The following is a 17,121-nucleotide window of genomic DNA, read 5'->3' on the forward strand; positions in this document are numbered from 1 at the left end:
ACACCCAGTCTTGCACATATCTGTGCCTTACAGCTCCCTCTTAGATTGTTCTGGGTTATTTCTTGTGTTTTGGGGAGTGTTGTTGCTGTGTTATTTGTGTGTGTTGAGCTAGATGCATGCCATTCGGCGTGGGCAGAGCTTTATCCATCTGGGAGATTTGGGTGGCGGATGAGGGCTCTGCCGGGCGAGCCATTCTCCAAGTCCAAATACTGCTTGGACACATGTCCTGTTCCCTATGCCCTTGTTAGGGAATAGTTGTCATGAAATAAGAATAAGTGGCATTAACATTTTGAAAATCTTTGGATGATTAAAGGTACATTCGTGCTACACGGAACGTGAATGTTTGTTAACGGAAATGTTTAATATTTAATATTTTCACTGCTTTGTGTGGCCAGGTTCCTCAGGATGAGTGGGGAGGATATCCAGGGATCGATAAGGACGAGGAGATTCCATGTCGCCGGATGCGCAGCAGCAGCTATGTGAAAGCCATGGGTGATGATGAGAGCGGCGAGTCTGACACCAGCCCCAAAACATCGCCTCAGAAGTCCATTCGACCTGATGCCCTTGTCCTCAAATCAGTCATGCACAGACCTCATATAGACAGCCAAAGGTAAGCTCAGAAATGACGTGCTTCGGAGATCTCATGCTTTCTCTCTGTTTCTTTCTGAACTGAGATTGGAGCAGGCAAGTCTTTTTGCCTTACTAAGCTTTTGTTTTTCAAGCTTTCCCGTAAAAGTTTGGCAGTTTCTTCGCTGTGCTCACAGACAATACTGTAAGGCTCAGTCTGTTTGTCTTCAATTCTGTTTTGTTTTCTTTTGCTGCTAATGGAGTATCAAGCACCCCCAGGGAAAGCTTTGCTTTAGCAGTTAGCATTAGGAAAATCTGAACAGAGTGCTCTGTAGACATTCACTAAATTGTTTTTTGAAGCTCCAGTGTCAGCAAACAAGTAAAAAAAATAAAGTGGCTCGGTCAGAAAAGCTAGGTTCCCTCTCTACCCTCCCTTAAAGCCCTATCGGTACCTAGGGACCAAGGCAGACACCACATAGCCCCCTTCCTACAGCATAACATTGTGATGGTTCCTCTAGAGATTACACACTGCTCGTCCCTGTCATGTTCTGTGCTATTTTGCCCACACAGCCATTACCCATTACTCTGTGACTTTGCCCAGTCATGTCGTGGCTGGTCGCTGCTGAATGCTGCTGTTGCTGTCATCTGCATTACAGTGATCAATGTCGAAGTTGCTAATGATCTTTAAGTTGGGGTACGTCTGCCTCGCCATGCTGCTCAGGTCAGCAGCTTGCACTTCCTGCTTGTGCATCTTCTCTGCCGTCAGTCCTTTAACTGCCATTTTACTCTCAGTAGTGGGACAGTGGCTGGGCCAAACCCCCACCAAAGTGCTGTTATCAGCACAGCAGGATTGCCATTTTTATCCACCGGTTTGTTAATGATCACATGTTGTGCACCTCATTCAAGCGGAGAGTTGTGTGAAGTTAGCTTCTACCAAGCAACTGAATTTGTCAAAGAAAGTGAGGACCACATGGCTGTTTTTTTCCTTGCTATTTTCTCTTTATTCACTGACACACACAGAGTTAACTCCATCTCTTAACTTTTCAGAACTAAAAATAATCCTTATAAACAAATTTGGGGCTGTGCATAATCTGGGAAGCCGCTTCCCATGGCCCCGCCCCCTCAAACCACACTTAAGCCTCATTCACATATAAATTGCAGAGATTTCCCAGAGCAGTCCTTTCACACATGTAGTGCACATGGTGTCAGACACATTCCCACAGCACCAAATGCTTTCCGTGTTTTAGGCATGGAGCAGACCATGTGCAGTGTGTGCAGGAGTTATTCCGGAACATTAGCGGCTCTGTTCACACATGTGCTAACTTTGATTTTACCTGGAGCTAATAGGGAAAAAGTCTGTATAAAGTCCGGGACAAATACCGTGGGTATTTCTGTTCACATTTACAGCTCTTCTTTGTAAACTCGCAGTTCCTGTGGGAAACAAGTCTGAGCACTTTTTTTCTCAGTGTAGAAATATGTAGATGGTTGTGTTGTGCTGATCTCCCAAGGGTGGACACAAAGCCTTGAGAACAGCAAAGTGTGGCTTCTTCCTCTGCTCAGGACACCTGTACTCCACTACATCTTTACATTAAAATGAATCATTTGCTGCTTTATAAATGTGTAAAATCTCAAATAGTGCACCTTTAAAAACTTGCTGTTGTTAGTTTTAATAAAGAAATAAAAAAGTAAACCTCACAGTTATCACCTCAGGTTGTTACAAATGTCCATAACTCCAGACAACACTTTTTCAAGGCCCCAGACATGAATGTTGGTAGTATATATATATAGCTCTAGGCCATTTTGGAACTTACCACTGTATCTTTAGTTTTCTATTCTTATACAACCTCTGTGTGCAATGTGTTCTAAAGTAGAGGAAATCACTCATTAGAAATATCTGCAAATTTTGCACATATTTATTCATTCATTCATTCATTATCTGTAACCCTTATCCAATTCAGGGTCGCGGTGGGTCCAGAGCCTACCTGGAATCATTGGGCGCAAGGCGGGAATACACCCTGGAGGGGGCGCCAGTCCCTCACAGGGCAACACACACATTCACTCACACCTACAGACACTTTGGAGTCGCCAATCCACCTGCAACGTGTGTTTTTGGACTGTGGGAGGAAACCCACGCGGACACGGGGAGAACACACCAACTCCTCACAGACAGTCACCCGGAGCGGGACTCGAACCCACAACCTCCAGGTCCCTGGAGCTGTGTGACTGCGACACTACCTGCTGTGCCACCGTGCCGCCCTACACATATTTAATTAAGAAATATTTGGACAAATATTTTGTTTCATGATGTAAGTTTTGATCTTATAAAATTCTACATTTTTGGACAGAGTTAAATGGGGTATCCATGAGCATACATGTGGTTTATAAACGCAGATATGTAAATATTCATACAGCCCTGAGCTGAATGATACAAGCACATCGAAAGGTATCCTTGTGGCCAGTCTGACTTTATATTAATGAATCTCTTTTAGTCATAATTCTAACCAAGTTACACTGAAGGTCAAAATGCACTCTGTATTTCAAAATAACAATCATGAATATTCATTCATTCATTCATTCATTCATTATCTGTAACCGCTTATCCAGTTCAGTGGGTCCAGAGCCTACCTGGAATCATTGGGCGCAAGGCGGGAACACACCCTGGAGGGGGCGCCAGTCACAATGATGAATATTTTTTATTTAAATAATAAAATATTAGAAAAACAGTTTAGCTTTGTTATAGACACCACACACACACACACACACACACACACACACACACTCTTACCTACAGAACACAAAGTACTATGAAGAAAAAGTGAGCATATGTCATTCAAAGAACTTTCTTTTTGCTTTGAACACGGCTATGGAACAGATTGGAACAGTCGAGAGGCTGAATCCAGCAGCTTATGGGGACTGTTTCGTCTTTATGTTCTGTGTTGATCCAGTAAGAAGGGAAGCTTGTGCCGTGTTTGCCTTTTTGGATTAATATGGTTCTGGTCGATTATAGAGAAAGATTTAATACTGGAACTTGGACATATTTAAATACAGACATATTTTCCCAGTGTAGTCAGAATAGTTATTTAAAAGGATCAGAAGTAGTGCTAGAAAGGTTATTTTCCATTTATTTGTTCAGGTTTTAATAAACTAAGCTAACTGGACTTATAAGGTGTTGACTGAGCAAAAACACAGATAATTGTTCTTTTGGCTTATGATTAACAGTCCAGTTAGCCCAAACTGTAAAACATCCTGGTCCCTAACTGTTTAATGGCCTTACAGTGATAGATGATGATAACATGTCCACACATTGGTTTTTGTGGTTGCTCTTTTTATTTAGCCAAGGCTACCACTTGCAAACGATGAGAGATATGCGGACACACCCCGGCATCTCCCTCGACCCAGCGACCACTTACAACCCGCCCCAGTTCCGCTCCCGCAACCAGAGCTACATGAGAGCGGTCAGCACCCTCAGTCAGGCAAGCTGCGTGAGCCAGGTGAGCGTGAGCGGTTTGTTCTACACCCACACGCGCACGCACACACCCACGCACAGGAGACCAGTGAGCAGCTGCTGTTTTGTGCTACATTTTTCAGGCTTAGAGCATAGATGAGTCCAGTACAGTCTCGAATGCATGTGAAATAAAATGAATTAATACCTGAAAGTCGCTGGCTATATCCAGTGCTATGTGTGTATTGAATGCAAGTGCTGTTTTAGATTTTCGGTGCTAAATGTAAATCATAGTTGTATTGCTAGAAAGACAGAAAGGCTTTTAAGTTGTGATGAGGAACTGAATGGACTACAGTAGCCTGCTTAAGGGAGATGGCTTCAGTACTGTATATAGTTGTTGTGCTAAGTTGTATCCCTGAAGTGAATGGTGTATGTGTCGGGATGCTTTGGAATATTGTTTGGATTTGGCGCTGGCTTGTAGCATGTTATCATATGTTTGATTTAGAGTTGCTCCATGGTGAAGGGCTTTCTTAGAGGTGCTGTCTACCAGAGAGATTCCCAAAGTTGTTAATGTGTTGATAATGTAGATGCTCTGCATTAACTTTTGTACTTGTTGCATGCGTTTGATTTCTAACCATTGCTTTCTTTCAAGCAGGGTCTTCAAACATTCTACCCCTTCTCTGCATTTATTGTGGAAGTGGTATTTGATTTAGAAATGTGTGCTCTATCTTGTTAAATCTCTTTTTGCTTTGTTTCGACAAGAAAACAATGCTGAACTGTTGAAGGTCGGAAATTGTCAGCTGTATTTTCTCCCTCTAACGCTCCTTCATATTTACTGTGCAAAGGGGAAGAATCAAACTGAGAAAGAGAAAGGAAGAGGAAAAATTAAGGACTGCTATTCCTGTTTTTGTCTCTCAGGTGAGTGAGACTGAGGTCAATGGCCAGTTTGAGTCAGTTTGCGAGTCCGTTTTTAGCGAAGCAGAATCCCAGGCCATGGAGGCCTTGGACCTGCCTGGCTCTTTCCGCACTCGAAGCCACAGTTACCTGCGTGCAATTCAGGCTGGGTATTCCCAAGACGACGACTGCTTGCCTTCAATGACATCCTCCACTGTCACTTCAACTCTCAGATCCACAACAGGTAACCGTATGCCTCAACCCCCCCCACCCCCCTCCAAGAACAAGAGAGAAGGCTTAGAGCACATACCCGTCATGCAGTCAACACACGCTTCGTACATACTTTGACATACCTACATATGTACAGTGGGGTACCCTTGTGCTTGAGAGATGCTGAGTTTGAATGTCCCTGGTCCTTCCTGTCGACTCCTGTCTGTTCTGTGTCTCCATTCCTTTTGCCTCTGTGTCCAAGTGTTAAATGATGGTTGCCTGTAAATGCGTTTGCACGAGTCATGCATCATCCTCTGGGCTTTGGGTTGGTGCCATCTGGTGATGATCAGAGACTAGCCTGGGAGGGGGCAGCATAGAGAGGCCAGTGTGGAGGTGGACGATTTCACAATGCCTCACACACTCCTGAACAAACAACCGAGCATGCTTTTACCAAGCAAAGTCGTGCTGAGCGTGCCTCAGCCTCTGGAAAGGGAAAGGGAACTTTTGAGTAAAAGTCAAAGTAAAGGAGGATAAGAGATAAGGGTCAGGGAAAAGCAGGTGGAGACAGAGACCTCACACTGGTACCTTCTTTCTTTGCTCTCTACTAATAATTAACATCTTAATGCAAATTGAATGCAGTGCTAGTAGTAGTAGGCTAGTGTAGGGCATAATCTGCAGCTTGCCATGAAGAGGTGACAAGCTCCATTTCAGTCCTCTCTGGTCCTGGTTGCACAAAGTAATGACAATGGAAAATATGTATGCAGCTGAAGGTTGATAAATTCTGATTGACATCACCTACAGTGTTGCATAAATCAATGGAAAAAACATGAGTCAGTCAGCATTAAAAAAGCATAGACTTAAACAATCCCAGTCAAAAAAATGTTTTAAAAAAAGCAATAATTTAATCTTGAAGGAAAGCCTCATGCAATTAAAATAAAAGGTTGTGTAACTAATGGCTATTAAAAAATGTAATTATTGCAAAATGTGTAATAAAATATTCTCATTTATCCAGATTACGTTAAAAAATAAAACACAGTAACTATTTTAATTTGTGATTTGTTGCATAATATTATGTTAGATTCTGATCTCCAAGTTCTGCCATAATCCATGTACAAGGTAGAAATATAGAATATATTTTATGAAATGTATTTGTAGGTTTTGTGCAACACGTGCATCGATTCTTTGGCTTCATGAGAACATCTGGTTCTTTGTGCAAACAGTGCCACTCTGTCAACACACATGAATGATGCATCTGTGTACATACTGGAGTATAGCTATGAACCCTATTGAAATACCTCTGGATCTAAATATTTGATGTCAAATATTTTAAGCCAGTCATTTTCCCGTCTAAATAAGATGGCAGAGGTTCATGTTTTTGTTAAATTTGTTTGCTTAATCCAACTGAACATTGTAGTAAATTCTGTATGCCTTCCTTTTGATGTGGGTTTGTTTTTTTATTTCTGTTCTTTTCTTTCCTTCCTTCCTTCTTTCTTTCTTTCTTTTCTTTTCTTTTTTTATTTTTATATATATATTTTTTTGGATTGGACCATTTTTACACAATTGTTGTTCCAACCTGAGTTTCTTTTGATTGGACCTTTACAAACAATTAGTTTCATTTGTCAAAACCATCACAGCCAACCAAGTGACTGCAGGAACTGAGGATTAAGGAGAGTTCCACAATCCCACGGTCATACCCTGCTGAAGCGCTTTCACCCTGTACAACTCTGTACAAAGCCTGGGGCTCCTCGTGCTCCCTGTCAGCCTAAACATGCTTGTAGAATTGGTTTTGGTTGCTTTTTCTGTTTTACTATGGTGTGTAACACCCCAATAACCTCAACCTTGTCAACAATAAATAATAAGAGAAGTTTTGAGTGCCCTAGAAGAATTGGCATAACAAGTGTTTAGACTCAATCAATGAGGGACTCCTTCCTTGTGGTTTGCTTCTACATTAGAAATCCCTCTGAGAATGTGGTCGTTGACGATGGGCCCCGAAGACATGAAAGTGTAGCGTTAATCAAGATAACCTTTATCAAGCTCTGTCTTGATTGTCTTATAGTGCCTGTAATACCACATTGTATGTGCAGGCTTAATTAGTCTGAGCCAGAAAGACGGTAGAACCCTGAATCTATCAGTCTGTAAATGTGAAGTGTAGCTGGCCCATGAATGGGGCAGGTATCCTGTGAAGGCTCAAAGGGGAGGAAAGCAGCACTGCAAGGAGATCCAGGGGAAAGAGCAGCAGGAGTGCCTGTCACAGGTATTATACTGTCAACACGCATACATATATCTATGTATATGTGTGTTTTTGCACTGCCTTCTCAACTGATCAGGGAATAGCTATATGACAGCCACAATGCTTTAAGACTAGATCAGGGAATATAATGATTGCCCAAAAGTAAAATGTGCTATTTTAGAATGAAAGTATCCCTAAACAACTGACAACCCCCAAACAGGCTTCAGTATAGTAGACACAATGTGGAATACTTGTGTAATTATGGTGTCCACAGCCTGATACTACAGCCACAGTGGGTATTGTGAGTTGTTTTTGATGTTTTTTTGTTTTTTGTTTTTTTTTAAACCCCTGTTTAGGAGTTCAATCAACTTATGTGGGTTTTTATTTTATAAATCACATAAAAAAATACTGTATCTTTCAAAATGTGTATTTTAAAATTTGGTACCAGTGCAAATCACTAGGGAATTTTTTTTGAGTTGACATAACATCTGCGTTCTTGGTGTGGAAGTTTTCAGCCATGTAGGACAGTGGGATTGCAGCCTCTCCCTGGTGCAGCCCTTGTAGGACCCTCAGACTTAGCAGGACGCTTTCTTGACTTTGTCTTTGCCCCCACGTTTCCACATGGTCCAATCGGCTTTACAGAGGGGGACCTGATATGTTCAATAGGGTTCATATCTATTACTTGGCCCACTCACTTGTGATTCTTCAATTCTTGCCTTTTCATCTTTTCTGTTGCACAAACAAAAAGTCCAAATCGTTAGCTTTACATGAAATCTGCTGCTGTGACTGCGCTTTGAAAAACGGCTGCTTCGATATAGCACTTGAAATTTTGAGTTCAACAGATTAATGACATCAGTGATGATTATGGCTCATGTCAAGGGGACTCTGCCGTCCCATTGACTGCATGATGAAAAGATGGAAAGACTTTTGGCGGTTGATGTTGTTTGACAGGAGTGAGAAGGCAGTGTAAACACACAATGCAAAGCCTACAGTGTGTGAGTAAAAACACAGCACACGTTACCAGCTGTGACAGTGCAGTGCATTTTGTTGTATAAAGAGATTTATCCAATCAAATTTGAGCATTGGAGGATGTGCAGACCAGGGCGCTACTTCTCTTAACAGCTGACTTGCCATGCCTTCATTTTCCCTTCAGTTAAAGCCAGCTAAACCCAAAATTAATCTGGTAAATTATTATTGATGCATCTGTTTTTGGAACATTCAACTGAGCCTTCAGTATTCATTACACAATTACAGCCTTAAAACCACAACCAACAATGAAAACTGTGGTGTCTTAACAGCTGTGTGAGGGAGAGCTAGACCGTAGCTTAATGGAATCTCAGATTTAATGGCACACTCTGAAAGCTAGTAATATATTGTTCAAAATCTTGACAGACTCTGGATGCAAATCAGCTACTGTTAGTACATGGAGTGCTAATTTGCACGTTTATGTAACACAGATCTGAGGTTAACCTCACTGATAATCAGGCAATCAGATAATTGCTTAAAGAGATGATCAGAATTGAGCAGAGGTTTATGACATATGTGTTGTACTCAGGAAGAGCAGAAAATAAAATAAAGCAGTTTCTATAGGCAATGCCCTGTGATGCATCTGCATAGATGCATGTTACATTTCTCTGTCATATTAATCCAGGTAGCTGTAGTGTCAAATTTTGCATATTAAAATCTGTATGCATCAGCAGATGTGTACATGATAAAATAACATGCATTAGCACTGGCCCACATTGTGCATACTAGGGCTGACCCCGAATATTTGGACTTTCATTCGTTGGGTAGGTTTTCTATTGACTATCGATAAAGGCAGTGCTCCACCAAAAAACAACAGCTCTCTGTTCATGGGAAACCCTGGCTCCACTCATATTCAGGCTCCTCAGTATTAAAGTCTTTGTACGAATGAAGCCTAAAAGAGACACGTTAAAACAACATAAGACGCACAACAAAGCGTGGCATATCCACAGTTAATTTTGTCAGATTCACACCTGAAATTATACCACCTTCAGGAAGCCCTGGTTCTCTGATTTACATTTACAGCATTAAGCAGACTCTTATCCAGAGCGACTCACAGAAATGCTCAGTGTTCAGACAGTATGTGTATCCTAGTTTGTACAAATAGGATTGTTTGAATTTGAATCCAAACACTCACACACAAATGAACCACCCCCGCTCCCGGATATTCAAATGTCCCCCAAACATTACAGCTGAATCTCCAAAGACCTAAAAACGGCATTCGGGACAGCCCTATTGCTTACCAGTGCACACTTAGTAACCCACGGGCATTAGCTGAATTCAAAAGGCCACTAGTTAATATGTAATATATATATAAATAAAAATATATATTATATATAAAAATTACAAAGGTTACAAAATGTAATCATATGTATGTATTAATGTGAAGGATTCCTCCTCTGTTAGGAAATTATAGCTGGTGTCCTCGGTGTACGTGTGCCCAGTTTTTACTCACATACAGGTATAGGCATGAAAGGGTCTCCCCACAGTGTTTGAGTATAATCCTGTGTTGGTACTTGACAGGAAGTGAAAGGTTTTTATTATACCCACCTCCGGAGCTGTTTATCCCTCTGAATGTCCCTGTATGTGAATATTTAAATCTGTCTTCCAGAGGGGTATGATGCGTTGGAGGGCACCTCTTTGCTAAATGAGGATATGATTGAAGACGATGACGGCGCCAGCTCCTCAGCTTACCAGGAGCTTGAGCGTCTAGAGAGAGAGAATGCTGCTCGCAGCCATCACAGCACAAGCTCCACAGTGACGGCCATCTCAGTCCCTCCCACCTCTCCACCTGCTTACCGAGTCCCTGCTCCGACTCCTTCCGTCCCGGAGCCACACGTTCCTCAAGCCATTCAGGCTTTCAAAGAGTCGGCCAACATGGTAGCAGCGTTCAACATGCAGTGGAAGGACGAGATTGCGGCAATGCGGTACGAGCTGGCGGAACTGCGCAGAGACGTGTGCAGCGAGCTGAAGACCTTCAACAGTAACTTCTTCAACTTCACTCAGTGCTATAACATATGGACACTGTGCAGGGACGCAGCTACTGGAGTGGGCAGCTGTGCCCCCCAGTCCAGCGACCGAGTGTCTGTTGGCATTCAGACCAACAACAACAGCGGTCCAGTAAGACAAAACACTGTGGACGCTTCTGTCATGTGCCAGCCAGAGCCGGCACCCTTTAACATCTTTGACCTAATGAATCCTCCCCGCATCCAGATCACCGAAGGAACGCCTGAGGGACCTACGACCTCCAACAGCCCAACAAGTCCTGCTAGCCCGGTTAGCCCCACTGGCCCTCCAGGGGCCAGGCCACTGAGAGACTCAAAAGTGGACACCACCAAGAAGAAGAAAACGCGCAGTCGAGCAGGAGGCCAGAGGAGCTCGAGTCTAGAACTCTGGTGCAGGAAGTACACTAGCGGGCCCATGTCATACTTGTCACTGTCCTTCTGATCACGCTAATCACAGGAGGAGGAAATGATCCGCCCTCTAAAACACACCTGAGAACCAGGGACAAGACCATGCTACCAGCGTCAAAGCCTGTGCACACAAAGATCCCTTGTCCCTTTGCTCTATGCAGAGATGATCGCTAGGCTTTTTTAAATGTCATGGTCAGGAGAAGATGCCTACTTGGCATATGTTAGGCCACTCAAGCCATCACCAAGGGGTCCGTTTTGCTAAGTTATTTCTTCAGATTTGTTTACATTTCTTCACAGATTTGACCTAGGAATGTGGTAAGCAAGGCAAGGAATGTCACCGTCATCTGATTGTCTTTGTTACTTCATTGACCACAAAGCCTCTCATGTAACTCTACTCTACATGCATACTCCTGCATACTGCTGACTTGATCTGATCAAATATGAGTTTACATACTGTCACCTGGTATGTTGAGGCAGAATGAATGTGGTTAAAATGGGTCTGTTTACTGTGTGAATGTCCAATCCAGTTACTGGCATATCGTGAATGCTCTCAAGTGCAGTTTGAAGATGTAGTTTGTTCTAATTCCTACAGGTCAACATAAATTCAAGTAATGCATCCTAAATTATTATAGGCATTAGTGAAATCAGGATACGCCATACACTAGAGCACTTTGCCACTGTGGTGATGAGGTTACTGTGGATGCCATTGCATCGCAACAATTGTTTAGATGGTTTTACTGGCAAAATATATGGTATATGCTTCCTTCACAGAAAGCCTTTCCCTGTAAAACTAAATAGACTTTTTCAGGGCAACTTGCTAAAGACTTAAAATATCACCATGACGATCAGCACTTCATTTGGTCAGTCCTGTATTGATGGTTGAAGGTGTTTAATATTCATATTACGGATTACAAATCATACCTAAAAGCCCAGTATATATCAGCTGACTTTACAGAATCATTCGTCTGGGCCCGTCCAATTGAAATGGGACCAAATGTTTTTGTTGTGTGTTTTGATAGACTGAAGAAAGAATCAGAGAATCAGCTTTAATTGGCAACAAAATGGAAAATATTACTGATGTCAGATTAAATTTTGTATTTACAAATAGTTTATTGAGCGTCATGTTAAAATTAATTACGAACTTCTCAGTAAGTTCGCATAGTTTATGAACTGCTCAGTTCACCTTTTGAGGTACTGAGAAGATCCATGTGCACAACCTATATATATATTGAAGTTAAACTGTGAATCCTCTTAAAGATGTTTGTATAATTTCATTCTGAAAGAGAAACTTATTTATAAAATTAATGAAATAGTACAGAGAAATATATAATCACTAAGAGAAACATTCCTTAACATGAAAATATATATTTTTTGGGTGTTCTGTTTAACAAAGTCTGTCCAAAGCAAAGACTATAAAATGTTTTTTTTTGGGGGGGGTTTGAGTTTTTTTTTTTTTGGGGGGGGGCGGTTTTGAGGGTTTTTTTTTTTTTTCTCTCGTAAATAGAAAATCCTAAACATCATGCCAAAGTTATAGGACGTTACTCTGTGTTTTCACCAAAAGTGACTTTGGTGACTCAGGTCACTTGGTTTGCTAACATTTGGCCACTTTGGGTAAAGTAGAAAAAAGTCTGTCTGACACAGATATGTTTTGTAGTGACACTTAACTGGTTTAATCTTGCTGTCAGCTGCAGCAGCACTTTAGTGATCTGAATAAGACATGAACCAGTGATGTAGCAAAAGTGAAGTAGTTTAATGCCATTGCTGCAAAGCAGTTATTATTATAAAACCAATTGAATCCCACTGTACTAAAGGGTGGCACGGTGGCGCAGCAGGTAGTGTCGCAGTCACACAGCTCCAGGGGCCTGGAGGTTGTGGGTTCGATTCCCGCTCCGGGTAACTGTCTGTGAGGAGTTGGTGTGTTCTCCCCGTGTCCGTGTGGGTTTCCTCCGGATGCTCAGGTTTCCTCCCACAGTCCAAAAACACACGTTGCAGGTGGATTGGCGAATGTGTGAGTGTGTGTGTTGCCCTGTGAAGGACTGGCGCCCCCTCCAGGGTGTATTCCCGCCTTGCGCCCAATGATTCCAGGTAGGCTCTGGACCCACCGCGACTAAGCGGTTACAGATAATGAATGAATGTACTAAATAGCCCAACTCTACCTGTGTTTAGTGAGTTATCATCTCACTAAGGATAGATGTTTCTGGTAACATTTGAAATCATTAAGGATTAGTGAATTTTTGCAGCCTCCTTAAAAAATTAAAATATATAGTACTTACATCATCAGCCCTTTTATCATCATTTCAAGATAGAGTCGGATAAGGTTTACTAAAGAACACGAAGCATGGCATTAAATTGAATTCATAAAGATCTATTTTCATAGTGATTGCATTTAGCTTCAGGGTTTATTTTTTGTTGTTCAAAAAAAAATCTAAGTCAATGCTTGCTACCTTGGCCAGTTTCAATATGATGAAACTGTCTTCCAACAACAGCTACATGGACATTAACTCAACACATATATGCAAAGAAAAGAATAAAAAAAAAGAACATTTCATGGTTATGATCACAAAAGACTGCACTTGCAAATCTAGCTAGGAGTATGATACATTGTTGTTGTCATCCTGGGTGTTATTACACATTTCAGTTCAGTTTGCTGCCATTTTGGGTTTGTTTTTCCTCCAACCTGAGGAATATTTTTATTTTGAGAACTCTGAAATAAATTGAGCATACCTTTGGAACTATGAGCTGACTATGTGGGCTTATTTTGTTTAAAAACTCTTTATGTGTGGCTTAATTTATATGTTTGTTTTTTGTTTGGTTTATTATGAAACGATGAAACGAGGCTTATCCAACAGGGCATGTTTAGTTATCAGAATTAAGAAATATATTAAGGAAATGTTGCCTTAAGGTTTGATTTCACCCTGTGGACCACAGCTACAGAACTTCTCACTGTTCTGAGTGGAATGCTTGTGTACAGGACCCTCGTCTTTATGAAAACCGTTAACGACTTGGTGATGGATTGGGACCTCAGTTGCAATATTTATGATTGCTGCATTATAGTTTTAAAACGTGCTAAAATGTGTTCATGAAACTCAACTAGCCCTAAACCGAACATTCCAAGGCTTCCCCAAACAACAACCATCAGAACTACAGGTTCTAGTTTTAGTTAGTCATCTACTAATCGTAGTCAGTTGATTCAGATGCAACTGAAGCAGTCAAGCTGAGCTTATAAACAACTGCCACCATAATATTTTCACCTATAATCTATTGTTAACCAAACAATCCCAATGAGAGATTTAATTTTTGACCACCTTGTGCCATTTTAGTTCAAGCGAAAAGCAACTAAATATGTTTGTGTGGCATATTGTCTCACAGAGGCATTTTTCTTTTATGTATTTTAATGAATTATTGAAATGTTAGATTACTATAAATACTACATTAACTAGCCGTACACGTTACACAGAGTCTGTTTCTTACCTTTACTTTTTTCTGACCTTTCCATTGAGCACAGCACTTAAACTAAGACTAAAATTGCTCCGTCCTGTCATTTACCATCTTTTTTTTTGTAATTATGTGAATGTTTTAGTAATAATACGCTGCTTATGGCATGTATTGCTGTAGCAACTACTCTAAAAATAATGCTAGTCCCATGTATAATTATGCTTTTCAGACCAGATTTCACAAACACACACACACACACACACACACACACACACACAATGAATTGGCCATGAACCAAATGTCTTCCAAATTGAACTGGAATTCTCTGTAACTGCATTTAAAAAAAAGATGTGGTGTCTGATATATTTTTCCAAATTGTTGGCACTGCCATGTGATAGAAAAGACAGTGAGAACTCTTACTGGGACAAGATGAACATTTATCTTTTATGTTTCATTTTATTTTATTTTATTTTATTTTATTTTATTTTCCGTAAATTAATGCTTATGGGCTCGTGTAGACTGTATGCTCATAGTTTGTTGTAATAAGGATTTGTAAAACACTGAGTTTTGTAACAATATAAATATATATTAATGAGTAATAATAACAATAGCAACAATAATAATAATTATAATTATTATTACTATTAATTCATTCATTTATTCATTGTCTATAACCGCTTATCCAGTTCAGGGTCGTGGTGTGTGAGAAGCCTACCACAAATCACTGGGCGCAAGTAAGGAAAACACTGGAGGGGGCAATTATTACTATTATTATTATTATTATTATTATTATTATTATTTTAATTACTGTATTATTCTTCTTGTAATGCCAGTGGTCACTTCTGGTGAAAACACAGCTGATTAGCACACATAGATCATCTACAGAGATACGGAAACCAAATTTAAGCTACAGTTTAAATTTAAAACAAATGTATATTACATAATTTATGTAATTTTATATCAGAGTAAAACATGGTTATAAGTAAATAATACATTTAAAAATCTAGTACCATTCCTTAACTAAATAGTTTTTTACAGAAAAACTCTAAACAGAGAAATAATAATCTATTGTTACTTGAATAAAGCCTCGAAAGATGATGTGAGAGCTTTTGAGGAAGATTACATCCACAAACACCTACTCCTTACCCGCAGGCAATACACTTTCCAAGGCAGCTGTAAACAAACAGATGTAGTCTCATAGATATATTTTCCCTTAGAATGTAAAGTTAAATAATCTTAAGAGCCATTCAGACCGAGACTTGACCGAGCAGCATTGTAGAAACACGAGCATCTGATTTTAAACGGACAATCTCTCTCAGGGCTCATCTATAGAACCACTGAGCCCAATCACATCACTGTCTGAATTACTTTAGCTCATAGAAACAGAAACGTTATTTCAGTGTGTGTGACTTCATAAAAATAGGGTTAGCAAAGATTACTGATTCATTGAGGTAAACTGATGTAGACCTCTCAAACACATTGTTCTGGATTTGGAAATGTAGAAGGTTTTGAGCTTTCTCCAAAACCCCTCCTTTTCAGGATTACACACATGAGTTTTAATTACTATCATAGTGTCCAGACCAAAACAAAAATAGATTACATTATGGTTTTAATCATTGGTATTTTATAATTAATAATTGTTTAATAAATATATTAATGTTGGCTTTATAAGAATAATAATTATTATTGTTTTAATTTTTCTCTTTATTTAACTTTATTTCTATAGCCCCTTTTCTCCATCATAACGTGTTCCCAGTGTAGTGACTGTGTTATCACATCCCAGTATCACCAGTTTTGGCTTTAGCAAATACTGAATACAACAGAAGTGGGAACCACACCATTTCTGCACCACATCTCTGGGGGTTAATGGTTAAAATTTATTAAATGATTTTATTTTTTTGTATTATTTTATTTTTACCAGCCTTACATCAGCAGTAACAGCAAAGCAGTTTCTAGTTAGAAAAAATCATGATAGTGTGTGTAATGCTAATTAAAACAGCTTTAAAAAACAGCAGGTGTTGTAAAATCTGATCAATTACAGAAACTCAACCTGCTGCGTTTCATTATATTATTTTCTTTAACTATTTTAAGAATTAAACATTTTTTATATAAATATATGCTCAATTTCAAATTTGATTTCTGTAACACATTTAAAAAAAAAGCTGAGATGTTTATCACTTAACACTTAAGAATGTTGTGGACTTAAGTCTCCAGTTCTTAAGCTATTTTTTGGTCTAAGTCCTAAACCTGTCTGCACTCATAATGGACTGGGACTCTTGTGGAAGCTGCCTTTGTTTTCGAGCATCATGACATGGCCTGTTTGATGTTTTTGAAATATTTCATGTCATTTCTAGTCTAACATTTCCTGTCCCACCTTTTTGGAATGTGTTGAGATCATAACTTTTGGAATCATTGCATATTATCAAAGAACAGTGATAAAATCTTGTATTTGTTATTTTGTTAAAATACGCCACAGAAAAGTTGTGTTCAGTAGCAGAACAAACATCTTGACATCTGGACCTTTGAGTGAAATCGCCTTCAATATCTTAAAGTAGCCTAAATATTTAAACCTGCCCAAAGTCCATGGTGGCTTTTATGCTGTAGAGCTCTCTTTAAAATGCAATCTCTTGTTATATTGCAGTTAATAGAAAACTCCTGTAGGAGTGGGAGTTACATGTGCAGTATTACATGTACAATTCAAGGTCCCAGTGCTGTTATACACTATCAGCACTCACAGAGTATTGCATGTTATATGATTATATGTATATATAATCAGTTATTTCAGGAAATTGCAAGCAGTATGCTTTATGATACACAGAGTGCAGTAATCTAGCTACTGAATTAGACTGGTGCAGAGATTTAGAAACGCACACACACACACACACACACAGACACACACACACACA

General features: G+C 39.9%; 1 protein-coding gene across 1 annotated transcript in view; it reads left to right on the forward strand.

Moving 5' to 3' along the window:
• dlgap2b (discs, large (Drosophila) homolog-associated protein 2b) overlaps positions 1–11,893 on the forward strand; it is an 83,631-nt gene extending 71,738 nt beyond the window's left edge. The window contains exons 3-6 of the mRNA XM_066676516.1: positions 396–610; positions 3,902–4,058; positions 4,928–5,147; positions 9,979–11,893. Of these exons, the coding sequence (XP_066532613.1) occupies positions 396–610; positions 3,902–4,058; positions 4,928–5,147; positions 9,979–10,814 (1,428 nt within the window). The 3' untranslated portion in view covers positions 10,815–11,893. The remainder of the gene's footprint in view (positions 1–395; positions 611–3,901; positions 4,059–4,927; positions 5,148–9,978) is intronic.
• Positions 11,894–17,121: the final 5,228 nt, after the last annotated feature.

Source organism: Hoplias malabaricus, chromosome 7, assembly GCF_029633855.1.
Source record: "Hoplias malabaricus isolate fHopMal1 chromosome 7, fHopMal1.hap1, whole genome shotgun sequence".
Taxonomy (NCBI): domain Eukaryota; kingdom Metazoa; phylum Chordata; class Actinopteri; order Characiformes; family Erythrinidae; genus Hoplias; species Hoplias malabaricus.